We start from the raw sequence: 21,535 nt of genomic DNA, 5'->3' as shown, positions 1-21,535 counted from the left end.
GATTGTTGTAAGACAGGGATCGTGATAATTCGGTAAGCGGTTATAATTTGATAAAATTTAGTATTTTGTTTTTATTAGGTGGCTGCCATAAGCACTATTGTAAGCAGAGGAACACCACTGAAAGCCTTTGTATTTAGAAATTACAATCATTTCCCTGGAGTAAAGTCTCACTATCTTGGGGGTTGCCATTATAAATTGTGGCAAGCTATCAGAGCATCATCTGCAGCACCAGGTTATTTTCAAGAATATGCACTGGGTAATGACCTTCATCAGGTTAGTTTCATTACTTTATTTTAAATGCTCAGAATTCTTTGTAGAAGGATGAATAAAACTAATAATTTGTGGATGCATAACTAACGTACTTAAACCATACATTTAATAATGTTCAGTTAAACAATAAGTTTAAACAGTATCTGGTAATAATATTACCTCATGTGACTGTTATATTCTGTTATATAGGTGAAACTCGGAAAATTAGAATATCATGCAAAAGTTCATTTATTTCAGTAATGCAACTTAAAAGGTGAACCTAATATATGAGATAGACTCATTACATGCAAAGCAAGTGTCAGGCTACAGAACTTTTCCCATTCACTCAACTAGAATGAACTTCTGAAAATGTATCAAAACGTATCAAAAAGGAATCCTTTATTGAGATGAGACAATTCATGTAGGAGTTCAAAGCAGCGTCTGAGGTCTCTCAAGCGGTTCGGGTTCTCTCATTTTCTGGTTCGCTCGCTCTCCTGCATTGTCGTCTTGGTGCATCCCTCACATTGAGGTTCTCCAGGGCTTCCCTCACGAGGCGATTTATGTACCGTCTCATTCAGTCGTCGGCCGGTGGCTCCTCGTCCCATTCTTCCTGATTCGATAGGGCCTCCAGCTCCAATTTCCACCCAGGTTTACGATTGCCCCGGGTGAGGGTTACTCCTCTGGTTCTTCTGTCCCAGCTGTCTCTTTTTCCTACACCTATAGACCACCGTGGCTTGGTGAAGGTTTCGTAGGCAGCCTTGCTGTCTTCGATGGGGTGCACCAAGTCAGTATCTGGCTGAGTAACTGTCGATGTTTCTCCCCAGCATTCGGCTTCCCTTTGGTCCTTGCTGTGCTCAGACATTTTCCTTTCTTGCAGGGTCCCCTCGGTAGAGAGAAGGTTTTTTTAAAAAAAAAAATTTCCTCTCCGGGCTGACCTCTATTGCAGACACTGCTTTATGTCAGGCTACAGAACTTTTCCCATTCACTCAACTAGAATGAACTTCTGAAAACGTATCAAAACGTATCAAAAAGGAATCCTTTATTGAGATGAGACCATTCCTGTAGGGGTTCAAAGCAGCGTCTGAGGTCTCTCAGGCATACAGGGATAGATAAGGGAGTTTAGAATCCCTCCCCTTATCTCGATGTGTATTTAGTGAAACAAAAGCCAGTATGTTAATTCCTCCCCACCCCTTTTGTAAGGAACGATCTTTTGCACAGTTTCCCAGGGCATACCTAATTCCCCCCCACACCCCCTTTTTAGAACGAACTTTTCCAGAGATTCCCAGGACACATCTCACTGGGGAATTTTTATGATCTTCTCATCTCCTGGCTGTGCCTCTCAGAGGTGATAGTTCTGGCCATCTGGCTTTTCTCCCTCCATTGTATCATGTGTGGGTTATACAAATTTGATATAAGATTAAATATATCCAGGTTACATATAGAAAGGATTTCTTTATCAGCCTCCCTCCCCTTTTCTTCTTCCACTGAAGAAATGACAGATACACGGATCTGACCTAGCAAGATAGTTCAAGCCATGATTTGTCATGATTGAGATGATTATGGCTGTAGCTGTAGCTCATGAAAACCCCAAATCCACAATCTCAGAAAATTAGAATATTGTGAAAAGGTTCAGTATTCTAGGCTCAAAGTGTCCCACTCTAATCAGCTAATTAAGCCATAACACCTGCACAGGGTTCCTGAGCCTTTAAATGGTCTCTCAGTCTGGTTCAGTAGGAAGCATAATCATGGGAAAGACTGCTGACCTGACAGTTGTGAAGAAAACTATCATTGACACCCTTCATAAGGAGGGAAAGCCTCAAAAGGTAATTGCAAAAGAATTTGGATGTTCTCAAAGTGCTGTATCAAAGCACATTAATAGAAAGTTATGTGGAAGGGAAAAGCGTGGAAGAAAAAGGTGCACAAGCAACAGGGATGACTGCAGCGTGCAGAGGATTGTCAGGAAAAGGCCATTCAAAAGTGTTGGCGACTTTCCCAAGGAGTGGACTGAGGCTGGAGTCAGTGCATCAAGAGCCACCACACACAGATGGATCCTGGACATGAGCTTCAAATGTCGTATTCCTCTTGTCAAGCTGCTCCTGAACAACAACATCAGAAGTGTCTTACCTGGGCTAAAGAAAAACAGAACTGGTCTGTTGCTCAGTGGTCCAAAGTCCTCTTTTCTGATGAGAGCAACTTTTGCATCTCATTTGGAAACCAAGGACCCAGAGTCTGGAGGAAGAATGGAGAGACACACACTGCAAGATGCTTGAAGTCCAGTGTGAAGTTTCCACAGTCTGTGTTGATTTGGGGAGCCATGTCATCTGCTGGTGTTGGTCCACTGTGCTTCATTAAGTCCAGGGTCAACACAGCCGTCTACCAGGAAATTTTGGAGCACTTTATGCTTCCTTCCGCAGACAAGTTTTATGGGGATGCTGACTTCATTTTCCAGCAGCACATGGCACCTGCCCACACTGCCAAAAGCACCAAAACCTGGTTCAATGACCGTGGGATTACTGTGCTTGATTGGCCAGCAAACTCGCCTGACCTGAACCCCATAGAGAATCTATGGGGCATTGCCAAGAGAAAGATGAGAGACATGAGACCAAACAATGCAGAAGAGCTGAAGGCCGCTATTGAAGCATCCTGGTCTTCCATAACACCTCAGCAATGCCACAGGCTGATCGCTTCCATGCCACGCCACATTGAGGCAGTAATTGCTGCAAAAGGGACCCAAACCAAGTACTGAATACATATGCATGCTTCTACTTTTCAGAGGTCCGATATTGTTCTATGTACAATCCTTGTTTTATTGATTGCATATAATATTCTAATTTTCTGAGATTGTGGATTTGGGGTTTTCATGAACGGTAAGACATAATCATCTCAATTATGACAAATCACGGCTTGAACTATCTTGCTTTGCATGTAATGAGTCTATTTCATATATTAGGTTCACCTTTTAAGTTGCATGACTGAAATAAATGAACTTTTGCACGATATTCTAATTTTTTGAGTTTCACCTGTATGCTATTCTCCAAAGCACCTGAGGACAGGATAAGAAGCAATAGGTGGAAACTAATCAAGGAGAGAAGCACCTAGAACTAAGGAGAAATTTCCTGACAGAACAATTAATCAGTGGAACAACTTACCTCCAGAAGTTATAAATGCTCCAACAAGGGAAGTTTTTAAGAAGAGATTTGTCTGAAATGGTTTAGGGTTTCCTGCCTAAGCAGGGGCTAGAAGACCTGCAAGGTCCCTTCCAACTCTGTTATTCTATTCTATTCTATTCTATTCTATTCTATTCTATTCTATTCTATTCTATTCTATTCTATTCTATTCTATTCTATTCTATTTACTCTACTCTACTCTACTCTACTCTATTCCACTCTCAGTTTACATATACATACATATGGGCTGATTATCTATGACTCCTTGCCAAAAGTTCACAAAACATAAAGTATCTGTAATTAAAGCATCCTCATGAGTTTGAATGGCTTTAACCTGACGATGAAGGTATTAGTTGTACTGTGATCTGTGACAATATTCTGCATGTTTCAAGCTATTGTTAATATTGATTGACAAACTTTAATGGCAAGGAGCCTGCTGGAAGAGTTGTACACTGATACTCATAATTGTTTCACTGAATACAAGAGCCCTTTTATATGTAACTTTAAAAATACAAGAGCCTTTTTATATGTAACATGAAAAATTTGTCTTTGGTCCTGACCCATGCCTAATGAACCTGTTTTTAAGTACAGTAATTTTTTTAAGTGTGACACTGCTTGGAGTTCTATGTCTGTTTCACGTGCTTTTAATTTGATTCAAATAATGCCTGAGAGGAAAGAAAGTGAAAAACAACTTCTCAATCTGTCCCTTTTCTCTGACACGCAGCTAGAAGTGAAAGAAAAGCTTTTAAACAGATTTATTTATGCCACCAACTGCAATTGCAGAATGTGAAGCAATATTCAGATGAAATAAAATGCCCTCATTTCATTATAACATGCCAAAAATGAAGTAAATTAGAAGTCTGGTATTCAGATCAGTGTATGCAATCCAGGTGTCTGATTATGCATTCTAAGATACCTATCCAAACATATAAAGCAGGGGTGTCAAACTTGATTTCATTGAGGGCCGAATTAGGGTTGTGTTTGACCTTGGAGGCCGGGGTGAGTGTGTCCAGGGTGAGCATGGACAGCTTGACATCACTCATCTCAGGAGCATCTGTGGTGGTCCGAGTGCTTTGACAGTGAAAATAAAGCTTGGGTTGGTCGCGCGTACCCCCCTGGGCCCTGTTTTTGGCCACAATGGCCTCCCAGAGCTCTGTCTTTGCTGGCAGAGGCATTGTGGGCCAGTCCCCGGGCCTTGAGTTTGACACCCTTAATATAGAGTCATGATGTATGTACTATATGATGAATTCCTGGCAAGGGAGATGCAGCCTTCCAATTAAAAAAATATTTCTACAAACACAAATACTTTTATATGCATTTTACTTTTGTTGATTGACCAGCATTCTTGGAAGTTATTGGATTGAGGGGAAAAAATGGTTATATGCAAAGAATGTTTCTTCTTAAACTCTGACAGAACAATTATTGCAACCCCTGAATTATCTCAACATTCCAGACAGTATAGATTAAAATACCACACGCTACGAGGCGTGCATTAATCAGGGGTGGGATTCTACCGGTTTGGACCGGTTTGGGTAATCAGCTGTCTCCAAACCGGTTCGCTGCAATGAGCATGTGGGCCCGCCCACCCGCCCGTCCCTGTTCTTTCCTGTCCTTTACTTCCTTTCTTACTGATGAATTTCAACACTGAAATCAGCATAGACTAGAAATGTTTTGCTGATTCAATATTGCAAAGGAATTCTGCACCATGTTGCTGCTCTTGTTTTTGCTGTTATTTTATTATGTGTTGAAATTGCTCTTCAGTCCCCAGAGTGTATATGGATAGGTGGCCTATAAATACTATTAATATATGAATGAAGGAATTGTAAACCACATAACATTTAACAGTACTTACTTTTTGGTTTAGGATTCAATCCATATTTATAGAAATGTGCAAATTATATTAAAATATTTCTTACATGCAAATGCATTTTCCTTTGAATTTTATGAACGTTGCTAATAATAACATATGAAAACATTATGCATTCAAGCTTTCACAATTGCATCTTACCTTTATTGTTCCTTTACCTTATATTTATCAGGCAAAAATCCAATTTCTCGGAAACTAGCTATATTTAGAACCACTTGATCTGTAATACAAGAACATTATTTTTTGAATTTAAGAATAGACAAATTCTCTAAGAGAAAATATCCATTACAAATCTTTCTCCTTTGTAATATTCTTGTGTTAGTTTGGAGTTTGCACAAAGACAATAAAGATAAACAACAGAGCAAGTCTGTGAAAATGAACTAGAAATGCAAAGCATGTCTGCACAGGAATTGAGGTGAAATGGTTGCTATGGAGCCAGCAAGCTCCAAGTATCAGAATTCATTTTGCTAAATCACATCTTTCAGTGCCATGGTATTTAGTTCACATAACTTCACTGTTTAAAAAAAAATCTGTGCTCGGAAAGAAAATAGGAGAAATGCCACAAAAAGTGTAACCACTGATATTTTAGATGAATCCTGGTAAAATATTTTATATTTCAGCTTTGCTGCTTGAAGATTTTAATTAACTAACTTTAAGGAGAATATCTATTTCTTGATAATAGTGGCCATATTAACTTGTGGACAAAAGTCACTTGTGCAGTCATTTTAAAGCAGGGGTCGCCAAACTTTTGGACCTCAGGGACCACCAAAGGCATAATTTTAAATCCTGGGGACCACAAATATGAATTTTGACTGATGGTGGCTTGCTGATGTTGGTGGGAGAGAGAGAGAGAGAGAGAGAGAGGAGGGAGGGAGGGAGGGAGGAGAGAGAGATCTTATCTAACCCCCTCTCTCTCTCTCTCTCTCTCTCTCTCACACACACACACACACACACACACACTTAACTGAACCAACATTCCCACTTATTTATATACGGATGGAAGGATGGATGTTGGTTGATTATATAGCTGTGGCTGCACACTAAAGCTGCTATATTTTATAAGTTTGACATATTTAGATACACCCAAACAGGTTCAGATTTTCCCACTTTGAGGTACAGAATCACCCGTTCTGTGCAATGATCTGCACGATGACTGGGTATTTTTATTCTAAAGTGCTATTTATTCTGCCATTAAAATACAAAGATGCAAAAGAATAAAAATCTGATTCATTATCATAATGTGCTTGTTACTATTTCCAATTTAAATATCTAAAAGAAATGTGGAAATTGTGCATATTAACCCATTTTTCCAACTACTTTCCTATTTTTTTGAAAACTTTGAGAAGTTCTACAGCATGTTATAATTGCATTAGTGACCAGAAATGCATTGAATTATTTTCACAGTTGTGGTTTCAGTTTAACTTAATGTTTGTGTATCTATTTTTTGCTTGTTTGTTTCTCTAACTCCCCTTCTCCTTTTTGGGGGAGTTGCTTTTGAGTAAATTATATTAAATAAGTGGTAGTGAACCTTTTTGGCACTGAGTGCCGAAATGGAAGTGCACACATGTGCCGGAAACGGTAAGAGCAGTTCTCTGGTGCGCCACGCAGGAGCGCCACAAACAAGCTCACCTGGTCTTCCAGTTTCTAATGTGCATGCATGCGTAAAGACCAGCTGGCTGGCACGTACATGCACACAAGGAGCTGCTCTTCCGTGTGTGAAGACCAGTTGGCTGGTGTGCATGCGTGCACCGGAACCCAGAACAGCAATGGGTGACGACTGGCCTGCCTGGAGAGATGGCTCTGTGTGCCACTTCCAGCACAAGTGCCATAGGTTCGCCATCAAGGAAATAGGTAAAGTAAAAAATAAAGGATTAGGTTGGTCTGGAGGTTCTCAGGTATAATAGGAGCAGAGTTAAAAGTATCACTGTTATGCTTCATGATTTGTTTCCCTCAGACTTAAAAATAAATGGCCTTGATAAATTCTTCCGCCTGAAATTAAAATAGCCAGATATTTTTAATATCACAAAGGACCTTGAGATAGAAACTCTGTGTTAAAAATTTCATATCTATCACATTCTTCTTTAGGAAAAAAAAGTGATGCTGGAAATAGCTGTAGCATTTATGTTTAATTTGCCTCTGGAAATAATATATGGAAAGATCGAATATTTTATGTGTTCAGTGGGCTGATAGCAATAGCAGAACGTGGGATCTAGGAGAGAATGCAAGACTATAAAGGGAGGCAGGGATATTTGGGAGAATAATGAAGAGTAAAACTTCAGACTGAAATAAGGACAAAGATAAAATAAAGAGTAAGGAAAAAAACACAAGAAAAAAAGGAAGTGAAGTACTTGTCGCCTTTGGCCATGGACCACAGGATTCAGTGAAATCCAAAGCTTATGCATACAGTGCATGTCAGTGTATATTCATCACACACTTTGAAGGGTCACTCTGCATAATCCATTTTCGGTATCTTTGGCTACTTCAGTATACCATTTGGTGATTGCGTGATCTATTCTGTGAAATTTTAAATTGAGTTTTAATCAGGGGTGGAATTCTACCGGTTCAATCCAGTTCTATAGAACCCCTTGTTAACTTTCTAAGTAGTTCGGAGAACCGCTAGTTAGAAGCAATCTCCGTTTGTTTTTTTCCACCCTTTATTGCATTCTTGGCAGACAGCCTTGACTTCCTGTTTCCAGAGCTTCTGAGGCTTTCTTAAAGGAGAAGGGTTGTTTTAAGATTTTTACATGCAGTTGGGAGGAAATACTTCCCTGGACAATCAGCACTTTGAAGAAATAATTGAATAATGAAGCAAAGCTTTTAGTGACAGGGAATCAAGATGAGTGACATTCAGCAAGGCTTCTTGGCTAGCTAGAAAGATTAACATTCAAATGTGAGTTTACATACTCTTTCTGAGTTTTGTTCTAAAACTGGTTTTTGGTGAAGGTTAATTCTGCGCTTGGTGAAGTTTAATCCTGTGTTTATTGATGGGATAATTTTCCCTATTCAGCTTCAACAAGCAACAGCTACTGTTGTGATTTAATGATTTGTATTGTGTTTGAATTTTTTCTTGTCTCATGGCTTCTTTTTCTGTTTGAGGAGGGGGTCTTCCTTCACTGTTTTAATACTATCTGGCACTGTCTTTTTGGTGTATACTTCTAAGAGGCAGGATGCAAGCTTGGCACTGTTTTTTTTACTGTCTTTCTGGGAGGCATGTGACCTTTCCTTAAATCTGGGTGATTTCCTTAGGATATCTTGTGAGGTGAGTGAGACCAGCTGATATTTTTAAGTGTTCAAATGGATCTAAGGATTACTTTTCCTGGATGTGCTCTTTCTGGAGAGCTTAAAGGACCTCTCTGCTAAATGGTTTCACTTTATGAGCAAGAGTTGGCTGCTTGGTAGTTATCACTGCATTTTAAATGTTTTAATTCCTCGAGATGCTCTGGCACACTGCCTAATTTGTAACTCTGGCTTGCAGGTATGTTTAATCTAATAACTGGTATTTAGGGCAGCTTTTTGTAAGCAAAGAAGTTTTTTGTATTTTTGTACAGGTAATCCTTGACTTACAACAGTTCATTTAGTGACCATTCAAAGTTACAATGGCACTGAAAAAAGTGACCTATGATCATTTTTCACACTTATGACCGTTGCAGCATCCCCACTGTCATGAGAGGTCAGCGAGGAGAAGCGCCCCTTGACATGAGTGATGTTGAGTTGGCCACACCCAGCCCTCTGCAGTCCTCCACATAGCTCTTCATAGCTTCCCGGGCCTCGCCCTGCCCTCTCCAGGGCTCCCCAGGCCTTGGAAACTGGCAAAAAACACTTGCTAAACAACTGGCCATTAAGCGAGGACCTGGTCATTAAGCGAGGACCACTTGCATTTGGTTTGCCAGTCACATGGCCACCTGCCCTCGCCCACCCCAGTCACATGACCACCTAGCCACTCCCAGTCAGCAAGCCACTCCCACCCCAGTCACATGACCACCAAGCCACACCCACAAATTAGGCCATGCCCACAGAACCGGTTGTTAAGAAATTTGAATCCCACCCCTGGTTTTAATCTTTGAGGAGCCTGTTTTGAAGAAATGCTCACTTATTAGCATTAAACAGTTGCTCAAGGTTATGCCCTATATCCAGGAAAGCAAACAGATCCTGCAGCTGCGATAAACAAGATAACAATATTACATGCTCAAAGTTGAACTTTGTGAATTTTAGTTTTGTTTATTAAGGCACAAGACTTTATTTAGATCAGTATCAGGAAAGTCACTGCTTAGTAAATGCTTAGCTGCATCAAGTTGTCATGACCCGAAATAGGGATTGTGGGTCATAAAAAGGGAGGCTTTTTTATAGAAAATATTCACTGAACCTACTATGTGAAAGTAAAATAATTTGAAGATAGCAACCTAAGATACCTTACGCCAGGGGTCCCCAACCACCGGTCCGTGGACCGGTACCGGTCCGCGGAACAACTCCTACCGGGCGCTGGCTTGCTGGGCACCGCCATCTTTTGATGAAAAAGTGCTTCCGGTGAGCTTTTCCGGGTAGAAAGCTCACCGGAAGCACTTTTTCATCAAAAAGATGGCGGCGCTTAGCTGATGCCGATACCGGGCCGCGGCGCCCAGCTGATGCCGGTACCGGGCCGCGGCGTCAAAAAGGTTGGGGATCACTGCCTTACGCTGCCTAGTTAAATGTCAGCTTTGATAAAGTGACACTTTAAAAACATAGTTAAACTGAACAGGGTAACAATTGAGTAGATAAAAGAGCAGAGCCTATGAATTTGAATTATATGTTAAATTCTTAGCACTGTTCAGATACACACACTACACAAACAACACACACAGACACCGGATAGGCACATTATAAAATAACTTAGTGACTAAGCATGATGCAAAAAGCAATTAGAATAGAACAAAGAAACGTGGCTCTCTTTTTGTGATTATAGCTTCCAAAGTTCAGCATCTGGAAGGTCACAGGTTTCCCTTTACCATATTAAAGGAAGGGGGAGAATGGACTTACAAGTGTTTTACAAAATGACCAGGTAGAGTAACAACATTTTAACAAATGCATAATAGATACTTTGCAGTATTAGTTTTACCTACGTTTGTGCAAAATGGAGCAGTCTGCTCTAGAATATTCAGATTTTTCATTCATTTCTGGAAGTATATCTTTTAGAAGAGGAACAAGTTGATCCTTCACATACAGTAAATGCTGCTTTCTGCCTTTGTCTTACAATTTCATGAATTGTACCTTGTCAAAAGTTATAGACACTGTTGATATTATCTTCAGCTTTAAAAATTAGGGTTGTAGACAAAATTAAAGGACATATTCATAAAGGAACACAGTGTTTAGGGATAAATCTTGTTTTTGCCAAAATTAAAAGAAAGTGGATCAAAAAGCTTCTGTTTTCAGTTACAGCTGAAGGCAGAATATACTAACTGGTCTAGAAAAAAATTCAAAAAGCTTTTGTAAATTTATTGAAAGCTTAATCAAAGAACTTTCTGAGTAAGCTAGTATTTACATCTCTACTTTATCTACTGCAGCTGTAGTAAAAAGAAATATTGTTTTTAATAAATAATTCACTTCAGTGTATTGAAATAATAGATTAAATATAGATATGATTGGGGTATTATTTGGAAGGAATAAATTTAAAAGTAGAAGCAGTCTTTCTTAGGTATTCTCCCTGCTCCAACATGGGACTAAAAGAAATTGTTTACTGAAAGCTTAATCAGGTTTTCATATTAAAGTGATCAAGGAAGAAGTAGGCTAAAGCTGCTTTAAGTTTACTCTGTGTTGTACCTGGTTTACCTTCATTTGTCAATAGATCTCTAGTACCTATTAGCATCTTAATATGTCAAAACTTGTGTTTTGAAAAATAATAATTTAGAAACATTCTTATCTTGTAATATTTTGAAGTCAAGTACAGACAAGATGCTGATCTTTTTTTAAAATAAAGTTTTTTATTTTTAAACACAAACATACACATACAAAAACATAAAAACATAAAATCCTCTTCCATTTTATATACTTACTGTGTGTCAGTTGGTTACGTATCTTTTGTGCTATACTTTTGTAGTCATTTACTCACAATTTATATCAGTCTTCGCATTGTCAAACTAACATATGTGTATATATTTATCAGTTATTAATCATCCATGATTAAACTATTCCATCGTTTTATATGAGATGTTCCAAGTTTTATCTTAAAATTTATGTTATACTTTCAACCAGTGGTTATATATATCTATATTATGTTTTATATCAATCTATTAGATTTCTATCACAAAATTATCTAGTCTGTTATATTACCATGCCTTTTTATCCAACCATTGACAAAACAAATCCCATATCATATAAAATTACTTGTTTTCTTGTTCTCTAATTTCAAATGTCAGTTTACTCATTTCAGCACAGTCCATAATTTTTTTGATAACTTCCTCCATAGGTATTTTGTTATTTTTCCAGTTCTTCGCAAATACAATTCTAGCCGCGGTTAAAGCATTTATAATCAAATATTTCAGTTCTTTATTGTATATGTCCAGTATGACTCCCAATAAAAAGATCTCTGGTTTAAAGTCTATATGTTGTTTTATCATTTTTTCCAACCATGTGTGGATTTTAGTCCAATATTTCTTTGCATCCGAGCATGTCCACCACATATGGTAATATGAACCAGGTATTTATCCAATTTATTCTTAAACATTCTCACAAGTCTCGTCAGGGGTAGGTGCCACCTGTAAAACATCTTATACAAATTTTCTTTATATGCAGTTGACATTGTCATTTTATAATTTTAAGACCACAATTTTTGCCATTTTTCCAAATCAATCCCATATCCCAAAATTTTCCCCCAAGCAATCATTGTTTCTTTAACTTGTTTCTCCTCCAATTTAAATTCTAATAGATGTCCATAAAGTTTTTTAATTATCTTTTCATCAGTACCCATCAAAATTTTATCTAAGTCAGTCAACTTATAAATACCTTCTACCCTGGAGTCTTTATCAAACCTAGATTGTATTGGCAAATAAGAAAACCAATTCATTTTTACACCTTGTTCTTCCAATGCTTGCATAGATTTAAGTTCACCCTTTTCATTCAATATCTTACCATATCTAACTGTTTGTTCCTTTTTGTATATTATTGGATAAGAAAAAGCTTCAATAGTAGATATCCATAATGGAATTTTTAAGTAATATTGTTTTTTTATCTTCTTCCAGTTCAAAAACAATGCCTCTCTAATGTAATGTCTTCTAAAATACCCCTGTGTTTTAGTTCCCTTATACCAGAGAAAGGCATGCCATCCCAGCAGCAAGTCATGGCCTTCTAAAGTCAATAATCTACTGTTCCTTAATGTTATCCATTCCTTTACCCACATCAAACTTGTCGCCTGGTAATACAGCTCCCAATTGGGCAAGGCAAACCCTCCTCTTAACAGCTTTAATTTTATTCTTGCTTTTTTACCCTCCCAAATACATTTCAACATGATTCTATTTAAATCTTCATAAAACTCTTTCCCTAATCGGATTGGAATTAATTGTCTGGAATAAATGTAAAACTCTAGGCAATATTTTCATTTTCATCTTAATTGTGGATATTCTCCCAATCAATGATAGTTGCAATTTTTCCCATTTCATCAAGTCTGTCGCAATCTGCTGTTTGAGTTTAACATAGTTATCTTCCTTCAGGGTACTACATCTTGGTATAATATAAATCCCTAAGTATTTAACCTTGTTTGTGACCTATATTTTTAAAGTTTCTTCCAACTCTTTCTTTCGTCTTGTTAATATCTTTGTTTTGTCTTTATTTATTCTCAGACCTGCTACGTTTCCATATTCTTCTATTTTTTCTATTAATTTGGGTGCTGTTTCCATTGGATCTTCTAATATAAATACCAGGTCATCTGTAAAAGCTTGCAATTTATACTCCTCCTTTTTAATTTTCATTCCTTTCATTTCTTTTTCTTCTCTAATATTCCTGTTCAACACTTCCAATGTTTTTTGTGCTAATTCCTCTTTTTCCATTAGTCCCATTTTATGTTTAATTATATCGATTTTATTTTTAATGTCTTTTTTTGTGGGGACTTCTGTAAGTCTTTTTCCAGTCTTTTATAGTCATCCTCTAATGTCTTAAATGTCTTTTTCTGTTTTCTGTTTCTTCTCCTAGTATAATCTATTATGAAGCCTCTTGTGTAGGCCTTCATCGTGTCCCAGAGATTCTGTAAAGATGTATCCTCTTTTCTATTTTCTTTGAAGAAGAAAACAAGTTCTTTCTCTATTTTCTGTTTAAAGTCTTTTTCTTTCAGAATCATATTATTTAGAGTCCATCTAGATCTCCTCTTGTATCCTTTCCAAATAATTGATACTGGATTATGATCTGCCCATGTGCTTGTTTCTATTTCAATCTGTTGTACATTAGTCAATAATTCTGCTGACATCCATATCATATCTATTCTAGACCAGGGGCGGAGCTGGCGTCGCGGCGGTTGGATGGGCGATCTTGATTCTCCAAGATCACCGTCAATAGCTTCTGGTCGGTCCCCATGGATCTAAACCATCCCGTAGAGACGGTGATTGACAAGGGCACGTCCTATTGATCCCAGGGACATCACAAAGTCCCTGGTTGATCCAGGGAAAGCCCTTTTTGCCGGTGGCGGAGAGGCAGCCTTCCAAGCTGCTGAAGCTGGGTAGCTCCGGAACAGAAGAGATTGGAAGAAAGTGTGTCAGCTTGTTGAGATGAACTTTTACTTATTATTTCTTGGAGAGAACACCCTGAAAAAATGAAAGTGGACTAAAAGTGAAGAGGAAAGAGTTTAAGTGGAGTGATTAATTGTCAAAGTGAAAGTTTTGTTCTTTTTTCCCCTATTTATTTGAATTTTGACCTTGGCAAAGCTGTTTTACTTTAAAATTGACTGGTACTTTTTAATCTTTTTATTTCTGTTTGTATTTCCTTCTCCTTTTTTAACAATCCTTTTGAAAATTCTTTTTTTGATTAAGACTCTTCTGCTTGATTTAAGATTTATTTGTCTCCCTTTAAAAAAGGGGGGGGAGGAGATTTTACTTTTTTTCCTTTTAGTTCCTGGTTGTAAATTGAGGAGGGGGAAGTGAAAGTGAAGTAGCACTGCCGCCCAGAGGCTTGGATACATTGTTTCTTTTTTCTTTCACTAGTTTGTGTTACAAACAAGGACTCTGAGCTGTGTATTGGAAAAGATAGAGATGAGCATGGCAGTTTGTTTATTCAGGTGCTCATTTCCAAACAGATAGCTAGAGTCTGGAGTTGAAGTTGAAAGAAAGAAGATTGAAGTGGCCTTGAAAAACTCTGAGCTGATTTATCAAAGAGCCTTGGATATTTGGCGGCAGAGGCTTGTTTTATATGAGAATTGCTTCTTTTTTCCTTTTGATTTTTTTACATCTACCATTGCAAATAATTGGATTAAGGTATACAAGTGCCTGAAGAGTTTCTTTTTCCTTTGGAGTGGCAACTGTTTGCCTTCGGGTTTTTTTCTTTTTCCTTTTTCCTCTTTTTTTTTTCTTTTTTCTTTTTTCTCTCTCTTTCTTTACAGATAAGCATTACAAGATGAGTAGAAAGACAACAGCCCCAGCTTCTTCGATACCAACCCCCTCACCATCTGGAGGACAACAATCTATACAGACAATATTACAACAGGAAAAAGAGAAAGAGAAGGAAGTGACATTACAGATGATCATGCAAGGAATTCAGAAAATTGAGCAAAAAATCAAAAAGACAGATGAAAAAGTGGAAAATATTAAACAGATTATGATGAAATATGAAGACAGATAAAAAAAATTGAAGAAGATATACAAAGAGATAAGAGAATTGGAGGTATTGATATTCACTTGAGCGATATCGAGAAGGGCAGGGGTGAATCGTTAGGATGGGAAATAGACAAATCAGAATTCTACTTAAGATTTCAAAATATAGAAGAAGGGAAAGGTTAAAACCTTGCTGAAATAATGGCAGAAATATTGTCAGAAGCACTGGAAATAACTAAAGAAAAGATGATGGATGGGATGGATGAAGAGTTTCGTGTCTACACAAGATATGCAATGAGGAATAGACTACCAAGAGAAGTTCACATCAGATTTACTCAGAAGATTATTAAGACACAGATACGCCAGGTGGCGAGAGAGAAAACACTAAAAGATAAAGATAAAGAAATTGTGGTGCTGAAACACATACCAAGAAGAGTAAGAGAGATGAGAAGAGAATATTTATTCTTGACTAAAGAGCTACCTAAAAGAGGAGTAAACTACAGATAGTTGATGCCAGAAGGCCTTTTGTTCACTTGGCAGGAACAAAGACACAGAATTGACACAGTTGGAAAAGCTGAGCTATTCTACTTAGAATACTTAGAGAAAAGGAGGAAGAAGAAAGAAAGGAAGAGTTACTAATTGAATTCCAAGAGGAGCGTATAGCAGTAATTGAAAAAGAAAAAGAAGAAGGTGCAGTAGGCAGTGAACCCAGAGAACAACGAGAATTGAGATCTACTAGAGCAATAAAACCCTCTTATAAAGCTTAACATGGATGAAAGAAAATTGATTACGATTAACATAAATGGACTTAATTGGCTATTAAAAGAAGGAAAGTATTTCACAAATTAGATAAATTAAAATTTGATATAATCTTACAAGAGGTACATATTAAAAAGCAACATGAATATATACTAAAACAAGGGAAATTAGGGAAATTATTTACATCGCTGGCACAATCGGAAAAAAAAGGCGTGGCATTATGTATTAAAGAAACAATTTTGGCAAAATTAATTTATACAGATGATGATGGAAGGATTTTGATGGTGAAGATAATGGATAACAGCGTTAAAATACTTTTAATTGCAATTTATGCCCCGAATGATAAACAAGAAGAATTCTATAGGAAATTACATACAAAAATAATTGATTTGGACTATGTTAATATCTGTATGTTGGGTGATTTTAATGGAATAATTAATGACCGGTTGGACTAAAAACAGAAAACAACAAAGAAAGTTGGAAAGATACTACCAAAATCCTTCCTTCGAATAACAGAAGAATTTAATTTAAGGGATGCATGGAGAGAGAGAAATGCGGAAAGTAAGATGCTGATCTTTTTAACACAATTATCCAATCTCAAATGCATGCTGCTTTTTTTTTACAGCTGTTAGAGAATGTCTATAAATGATAGAGCTCAATGTTTGGAAAAATGTGTGACATTTACTTTCTTCTGTTAACTTTGCTTTACTGGCAACAAAAAAGATACTGGTATCCTTGTCAAACTGTTGTGATATTGCTATATCTACTTTATTATTTCCAACAACTCTTAACATCCTGCATTATTTTTGTTACTGTTATTATTTTATTCACAGGATGGAGGGCTTCTTATAAATAATCCTACAGCATTATTTTTATTACTGTTATTATTTTATTCACAGGATGGAGGGCTTCTTATAAATAATCCTACAGCATTAGCAGTGCATGAATGCAGATGTCTTTGGCCAAATGTCCCTCTTCAGTGTGTGGTGTCCCTAGGAACCGGTCGGTATGAAAACAATGGGAAAATCAATGTCACCTATACAAGTTTAAAAGCTAAATTGACTAATGTCATTAGCAGTGCTACAGATACTGAAGGTTAGTATCAGGTGATCATAGCTGTCTTGTTTTTGTAGTATAATTTTTAACTGCTTTCTTGGACTGAAAAGACATTTTGATTTTGTTTTGTAATCTACATTCATTTATATAAATGTCTTTATTTATTAATCCCATTTCTCAACATCCGGTAGAAGGATTAAATGTTTAAGTCATATACAAAGCTAAAGCTTTGTGAATTATTATTTATATTAATGAATATTATTTTTTTAAAAATCATTTAAAGATTTAGCCTTTTTTGCTTTTGTCCAATTAATATCTTGTATTAGTTACTTGGCAAATTGAGATTGAATTGGCAGTTGATGACAATGATTGCCAGGTTTTCAGTTAAATTAGCTACTTAAGATTGCTTATACCTCAATTTTGCCATTATTAAACCTCTGTTGATAAAAGTAGGTCTTTGTTAACGTTAGGCATAATGTTGGATAGAAAGCTCCATCTTCAAGGTTACTGGACATATGAACAATGGTAGAGTAAGCATTTTAGTAATTAAGGAAAATTGTTAATAGTGAAATCAATACATAATAACAATGCAAAATGTAGAATGACCATTTTACCATTTTTCACATGAGTGTTTCAATAATGTAGAAATAAGCAGTCAATCCAAACTTGAATTACTGTATAATTATTATTATCTATGTTAATTATTTCTTTATCTTCTTTGTTTGATTCTAACTAGGGGTTTACATGCCAAATTAATCCTAAAATTATTGAACTAGTTGACATAAGAATTTGCTTTTGTATAGACTAAAGCATCTTGCTTCAAAGAAAACCTGTTACAAGCCAGCTTCAACACACCACTGGAAGGGTGGATTACAATGGTCCTCTCAAATCCTGTTGTTTTTTACTTTAAACCCCCCCTGATATTTTACATATGTTTAGTAGAGATTTGCTAACTTTGATGTATCAACTTATATACACTGCTCAAAAAAATAAAGGGAACACTTAAACAATACAATGTAACTCAAGTCAATCACACTTCTGTGAAATCAAACTGTCCACTTAGGTAGCAACTCTGATTGACAATCAATTTCACATGCTGTTGTGCAAATGGAATAGACAGGTGGAAAGCTTAGGCAGTTAGCAAGACATCCCCAATAAAGGAGTGGTTCTGCAGGTGGTGACCACAGACCACTTCTCAGTTCCTATGCTTTCTGGCTGATGGTTTGGTCACTTTTGAATGCTGGCGGTGCTTTCACTCTAGTGGTAGCATGAGACGGAGTCTACAACCCACACAAGTGGCTCAGGTAGTGCAGCTCATCCAGGATGGCACATCAATGCGAGCTGTGGCAAGAAGGTTTGCTGTGTCTGTCAGCATAGTGTCCAGAGCATGGAGGCGCTACCAGGAGACAGGCCAGTACATCAGGAGACGTGGAGGAGGCTGTAGGAGGGCAACAACCCAGCATCAGGACCGCTACCTCCGCCTTTGAGCAAGGAGGGACAGGAGGAACACTGCCAGAGCCCTGCAAAATGACCCAGTGGGCCACAAATGTGCATGTGGCTGCTCAAACGGTCAGAAACAGACTCCATGAGGGTGGTATGAGGGCCTGACATCCACAGGTGGGGGTTGTGCTTACAGCCCAACACTGTGCAGGACATCTGGCATTTGCCAGAGAACACCAAGATTGGCAAATTCGCCACTGGCGCCCTGTGCTCTTCACAGATGAAAGCAAGTTCACACTGAGCACATGTGACAGGGTCTGGAGACGCTGTGGAGAATGTTCTGCTGCCTTCAACATCCTCCATCAAGACCGGTTTGGTAGTGGGTCAGTAATGGTGTGGGGTGGCATTTCTTTAGGGGGCTGCACAGCCCTCCATGTGCTCGCCAGAGGTAGCCTGACTGCCATTAGGTACTGAGATGAGATCCTCAGACCCCTTGTGAGACCATATGCTGGTGCGGTTGGCTCTGGGTTCCTCCTAATGCATTACAAAGCTAGACCTCATGTGGCTGGAGTGTGTCAGCAGTTCCTGCAAGACGAAGGCATTGATGCTATGGACTGGCCCGCCCGTTCCCCAGACCTGAATCCAATTGAGCACATCTGGGACATCATGTCTCGTGCCATCTGCCAACGCCACGTTGCACCACAGACTGTCCAGGAGTTGGGGGATGTTTTAGTCCAGGTGTGGGAGGAGATCCCTCAGGAGACCATCCGCCACCTCATCAGGAGCATGCCCAGGCGCTGTAGGGAGGTCATACAGGCACGTGGAGGCCACACACACTACTGAGCCTCATTTTGACTTGTTTTAAGGACATTACATCAAAGTTGGATCAGCCTGTAGTGTTTTTTTCCACTTTAATTTTGAGTGTAACTCCAAATCCAGACCTCCATGGGTTGCTAAATTTGATTTCCATTGATAATTTTTGTGTGAGTTTGTTGTCAGCACATTCAACTATGTAACAAACAAAGTATTTCATAAGACTATTTCTTTCATTCAGATCTAGGATGTCTTATTTTTGTGTTCCCTTTATTTTTTTGAGCAGTGTATATCAAGGCTATTATTTCTGATATTTTTTTTGTTCTAGGTCACATTTTAATTGACTAGGTGTTAATATCAAAAGATGTTATACTTAAGGAAAATTAAGGTCTCACATTTAAAGTTGCATCCATAACAAATATCACTGTTTTCAAAATGACACCATTCACACGACATCAATGCATACTGTATATGCTGTGATTACATTTCTGTGTCAGCTTGTTCAGTGTAAATATGTAAGATAACGAGTTTATGGGATGACAACTTCACACATTGCCATTTTGCTAATTCTTGATTGTTCCTGCAGACATTAGTATATGTTTACTAAATACTAGAATCTTAATAAAATATCTGAATTCATACAAATTAATTTGAAACCTTATTCTTTAAAACCTTATTTTAAACCAAATTCTTTCCCATTTCTCTTTTAAAACTAGAAGTTCATATTATGTTGGATGCCCTTTTACCTCCGGACACCTACTTTAGATTTAATCCGCTGATGAATGAAGATATTCCTCTTGATGAAAATCGTAAAGAAAAACTGAATCAATTGCGGACAGATGGCATCCAATATTTAGAAAGAAATGATGAAAAGTTGAAAAAAGCAGGCAAAATATTATCACAGGAAAAAAATATTTTACAAAAACTGAGTAACTGGATGAGATTAAAAGCTGATATGTATGATGGCCTTCCAATTCTGTCAAAATTGTGAATATATAAAATGTTATGCATCATAGGTGCAAACTTGTATATGAAAAGGGTTCAACATTTGTTAGTCATTATGTAATCATTTTTTTAATTCAATGAGCAAACAAGCTATATAAAATGCATTTCAATCTCAGTAGCTCCTCTGTAGCTTCTTTTATTGGATCTGAAGTACAAACAGAAGGAAGACCTTCCAGTTCTATTTCTTGTCTCCCAGTCTGTCACCGTCACACTCAGTATTTCTCAGAATCCTTCAATCCGATATTCAGCAGGACTTGAATATGCAGATCAGTAATTATGACCACTGCCGATCTTTTTTTTCTACAAACAGAACACTTGTGAAATTTGGGACTTTTTGATTTCTTGAAAGTATATGAGTATTAGTTTTCAGAATCTCACATTACTACCACTTATATTCAAGTGCGGGTATATTTTTACAAATTTGAAGTCTAAATTTGTGACAATTATGGTACAAAACTTTGAATATATTGTGAATGCACATAAAAAAATCATGCAGTTTACAAAATCATACTGTGCTTAAGGAAAAATTACATCAGAAGAACCATAGCAAATATGTTGCTCTACAAATAATTGAGCCAGAATAAATCAAACAGTTTAATTCTCATTGAGATTAATGACAATAAACAATTTTAAAACCATTGGGAGTAGTTCAGCTAGTTTGCTGATTGAATTACTGTATATTATAGACTTGCAGGATATTATACTGCCATTAAATGGCATGAAAATCGTCTGATGATAAGATTTGTGCACGTAAACTGTTTTGTTTTAAAATGTTAGCAGTGTTTATATGTGCAATGCTTTAACTATTTTACTTTATCCAATTCAGTATTTGACATATTACAATATATTACACTTAATATCTATTTATTTTTCAAAAAAAAATTAAAAACTTTTCAAAGATTTTGATTCAGAACAATTACTTTGCTATTTGAAAAGCAAATATCTAGAACTGAGTCTTGTATGAAATAAAATAAATATTGAAAGATCCTCATTGTCTTCATTGTGTGATTTTATTTATTTAGTGATGTGAAATCATCATGCCAAATTATGTTTTCATATTTAACATGTATCTTCATGTACATGTTATTTAAGTCAGTAGCAAAGTAAGACTTTCCAATGAGGAAAGTTTTGGGGCAAACTTAATAGCATGTTCAGTTAATAGGGAAGCCATACACTAAATTATGAAACCCTGTTGACAGCTGATAGAGTGTCAGAAAGATAAGTCAGCAAGCTTTGGGAACCCTATCGTATTTTGTAAGTCATAGTTGTGGTTGACATATTAGTCATTTGTGGTTTGTTTAGTAAACCATGTTTCAACTGTGATTTAGTGAAATATAAAAAATGAATTTATTTGTGATAAATGTTCCTCTGTGGTCAGTAGTGAACAAAGTGGTTAGATCCATGCAAAATAAACT

General features: G+C 37.2%; 1 protein-coding gene across 7 annotated transcripts in view; it reads left to right on the top strand.

Annotated features, from left to right (window-relative positions):
* PNPLA8 (patatin like domain 8, phospholipase A2) overlaps positions 1–21,111 on the top strand; it is a 46,568-nt gene extending 25,457 nt beyond the window's left edge. For all 7 annotated transcript variants that reach the window (XM_087969245.1, XM_087969242.1, XM_087969246.1 and 4 more), the window contains 3 exons: positions 79–273; positions 16,706–16,901; positions 19,832–21,111. In XM_087969245.1, coding sequence (XP_087825371.1) covers positions 79–273; positions 16,706–16,901; positions 19,832–20,106 — 666 coding nt within the window. In that variant the 3' untranslated portion in view covers positions 20,107–21,111. The remainder of the gene's footprint in view (positions 1–78; positions 274–16,705; positions 16,902–19,831) is intronic.
* Positions 21,112–21,535: the final 424 nt, after the last annotated feature.

The sequence above is a fragment of the Notechis scutatus genome, chromosome 6, assembly GCF_049901735.1.
Source record: "Notechis scutatus isolate UNSWTSFEM ecotype Mainland chromosome 6, rNotScu1.2, whole genome shotgun sequence".
In the NCBI taxonomy this organism is placed as follows: Eukaryota; Metazoa; Chordata; class Lepidosauria; order Squamata; family Elapidae; genus Notechis; species Notechis scutatus.
Note: the sequence above shows the minus strand (reverse complement) of the source record. Positions and strands in the feature narration are given on the sequence as shown.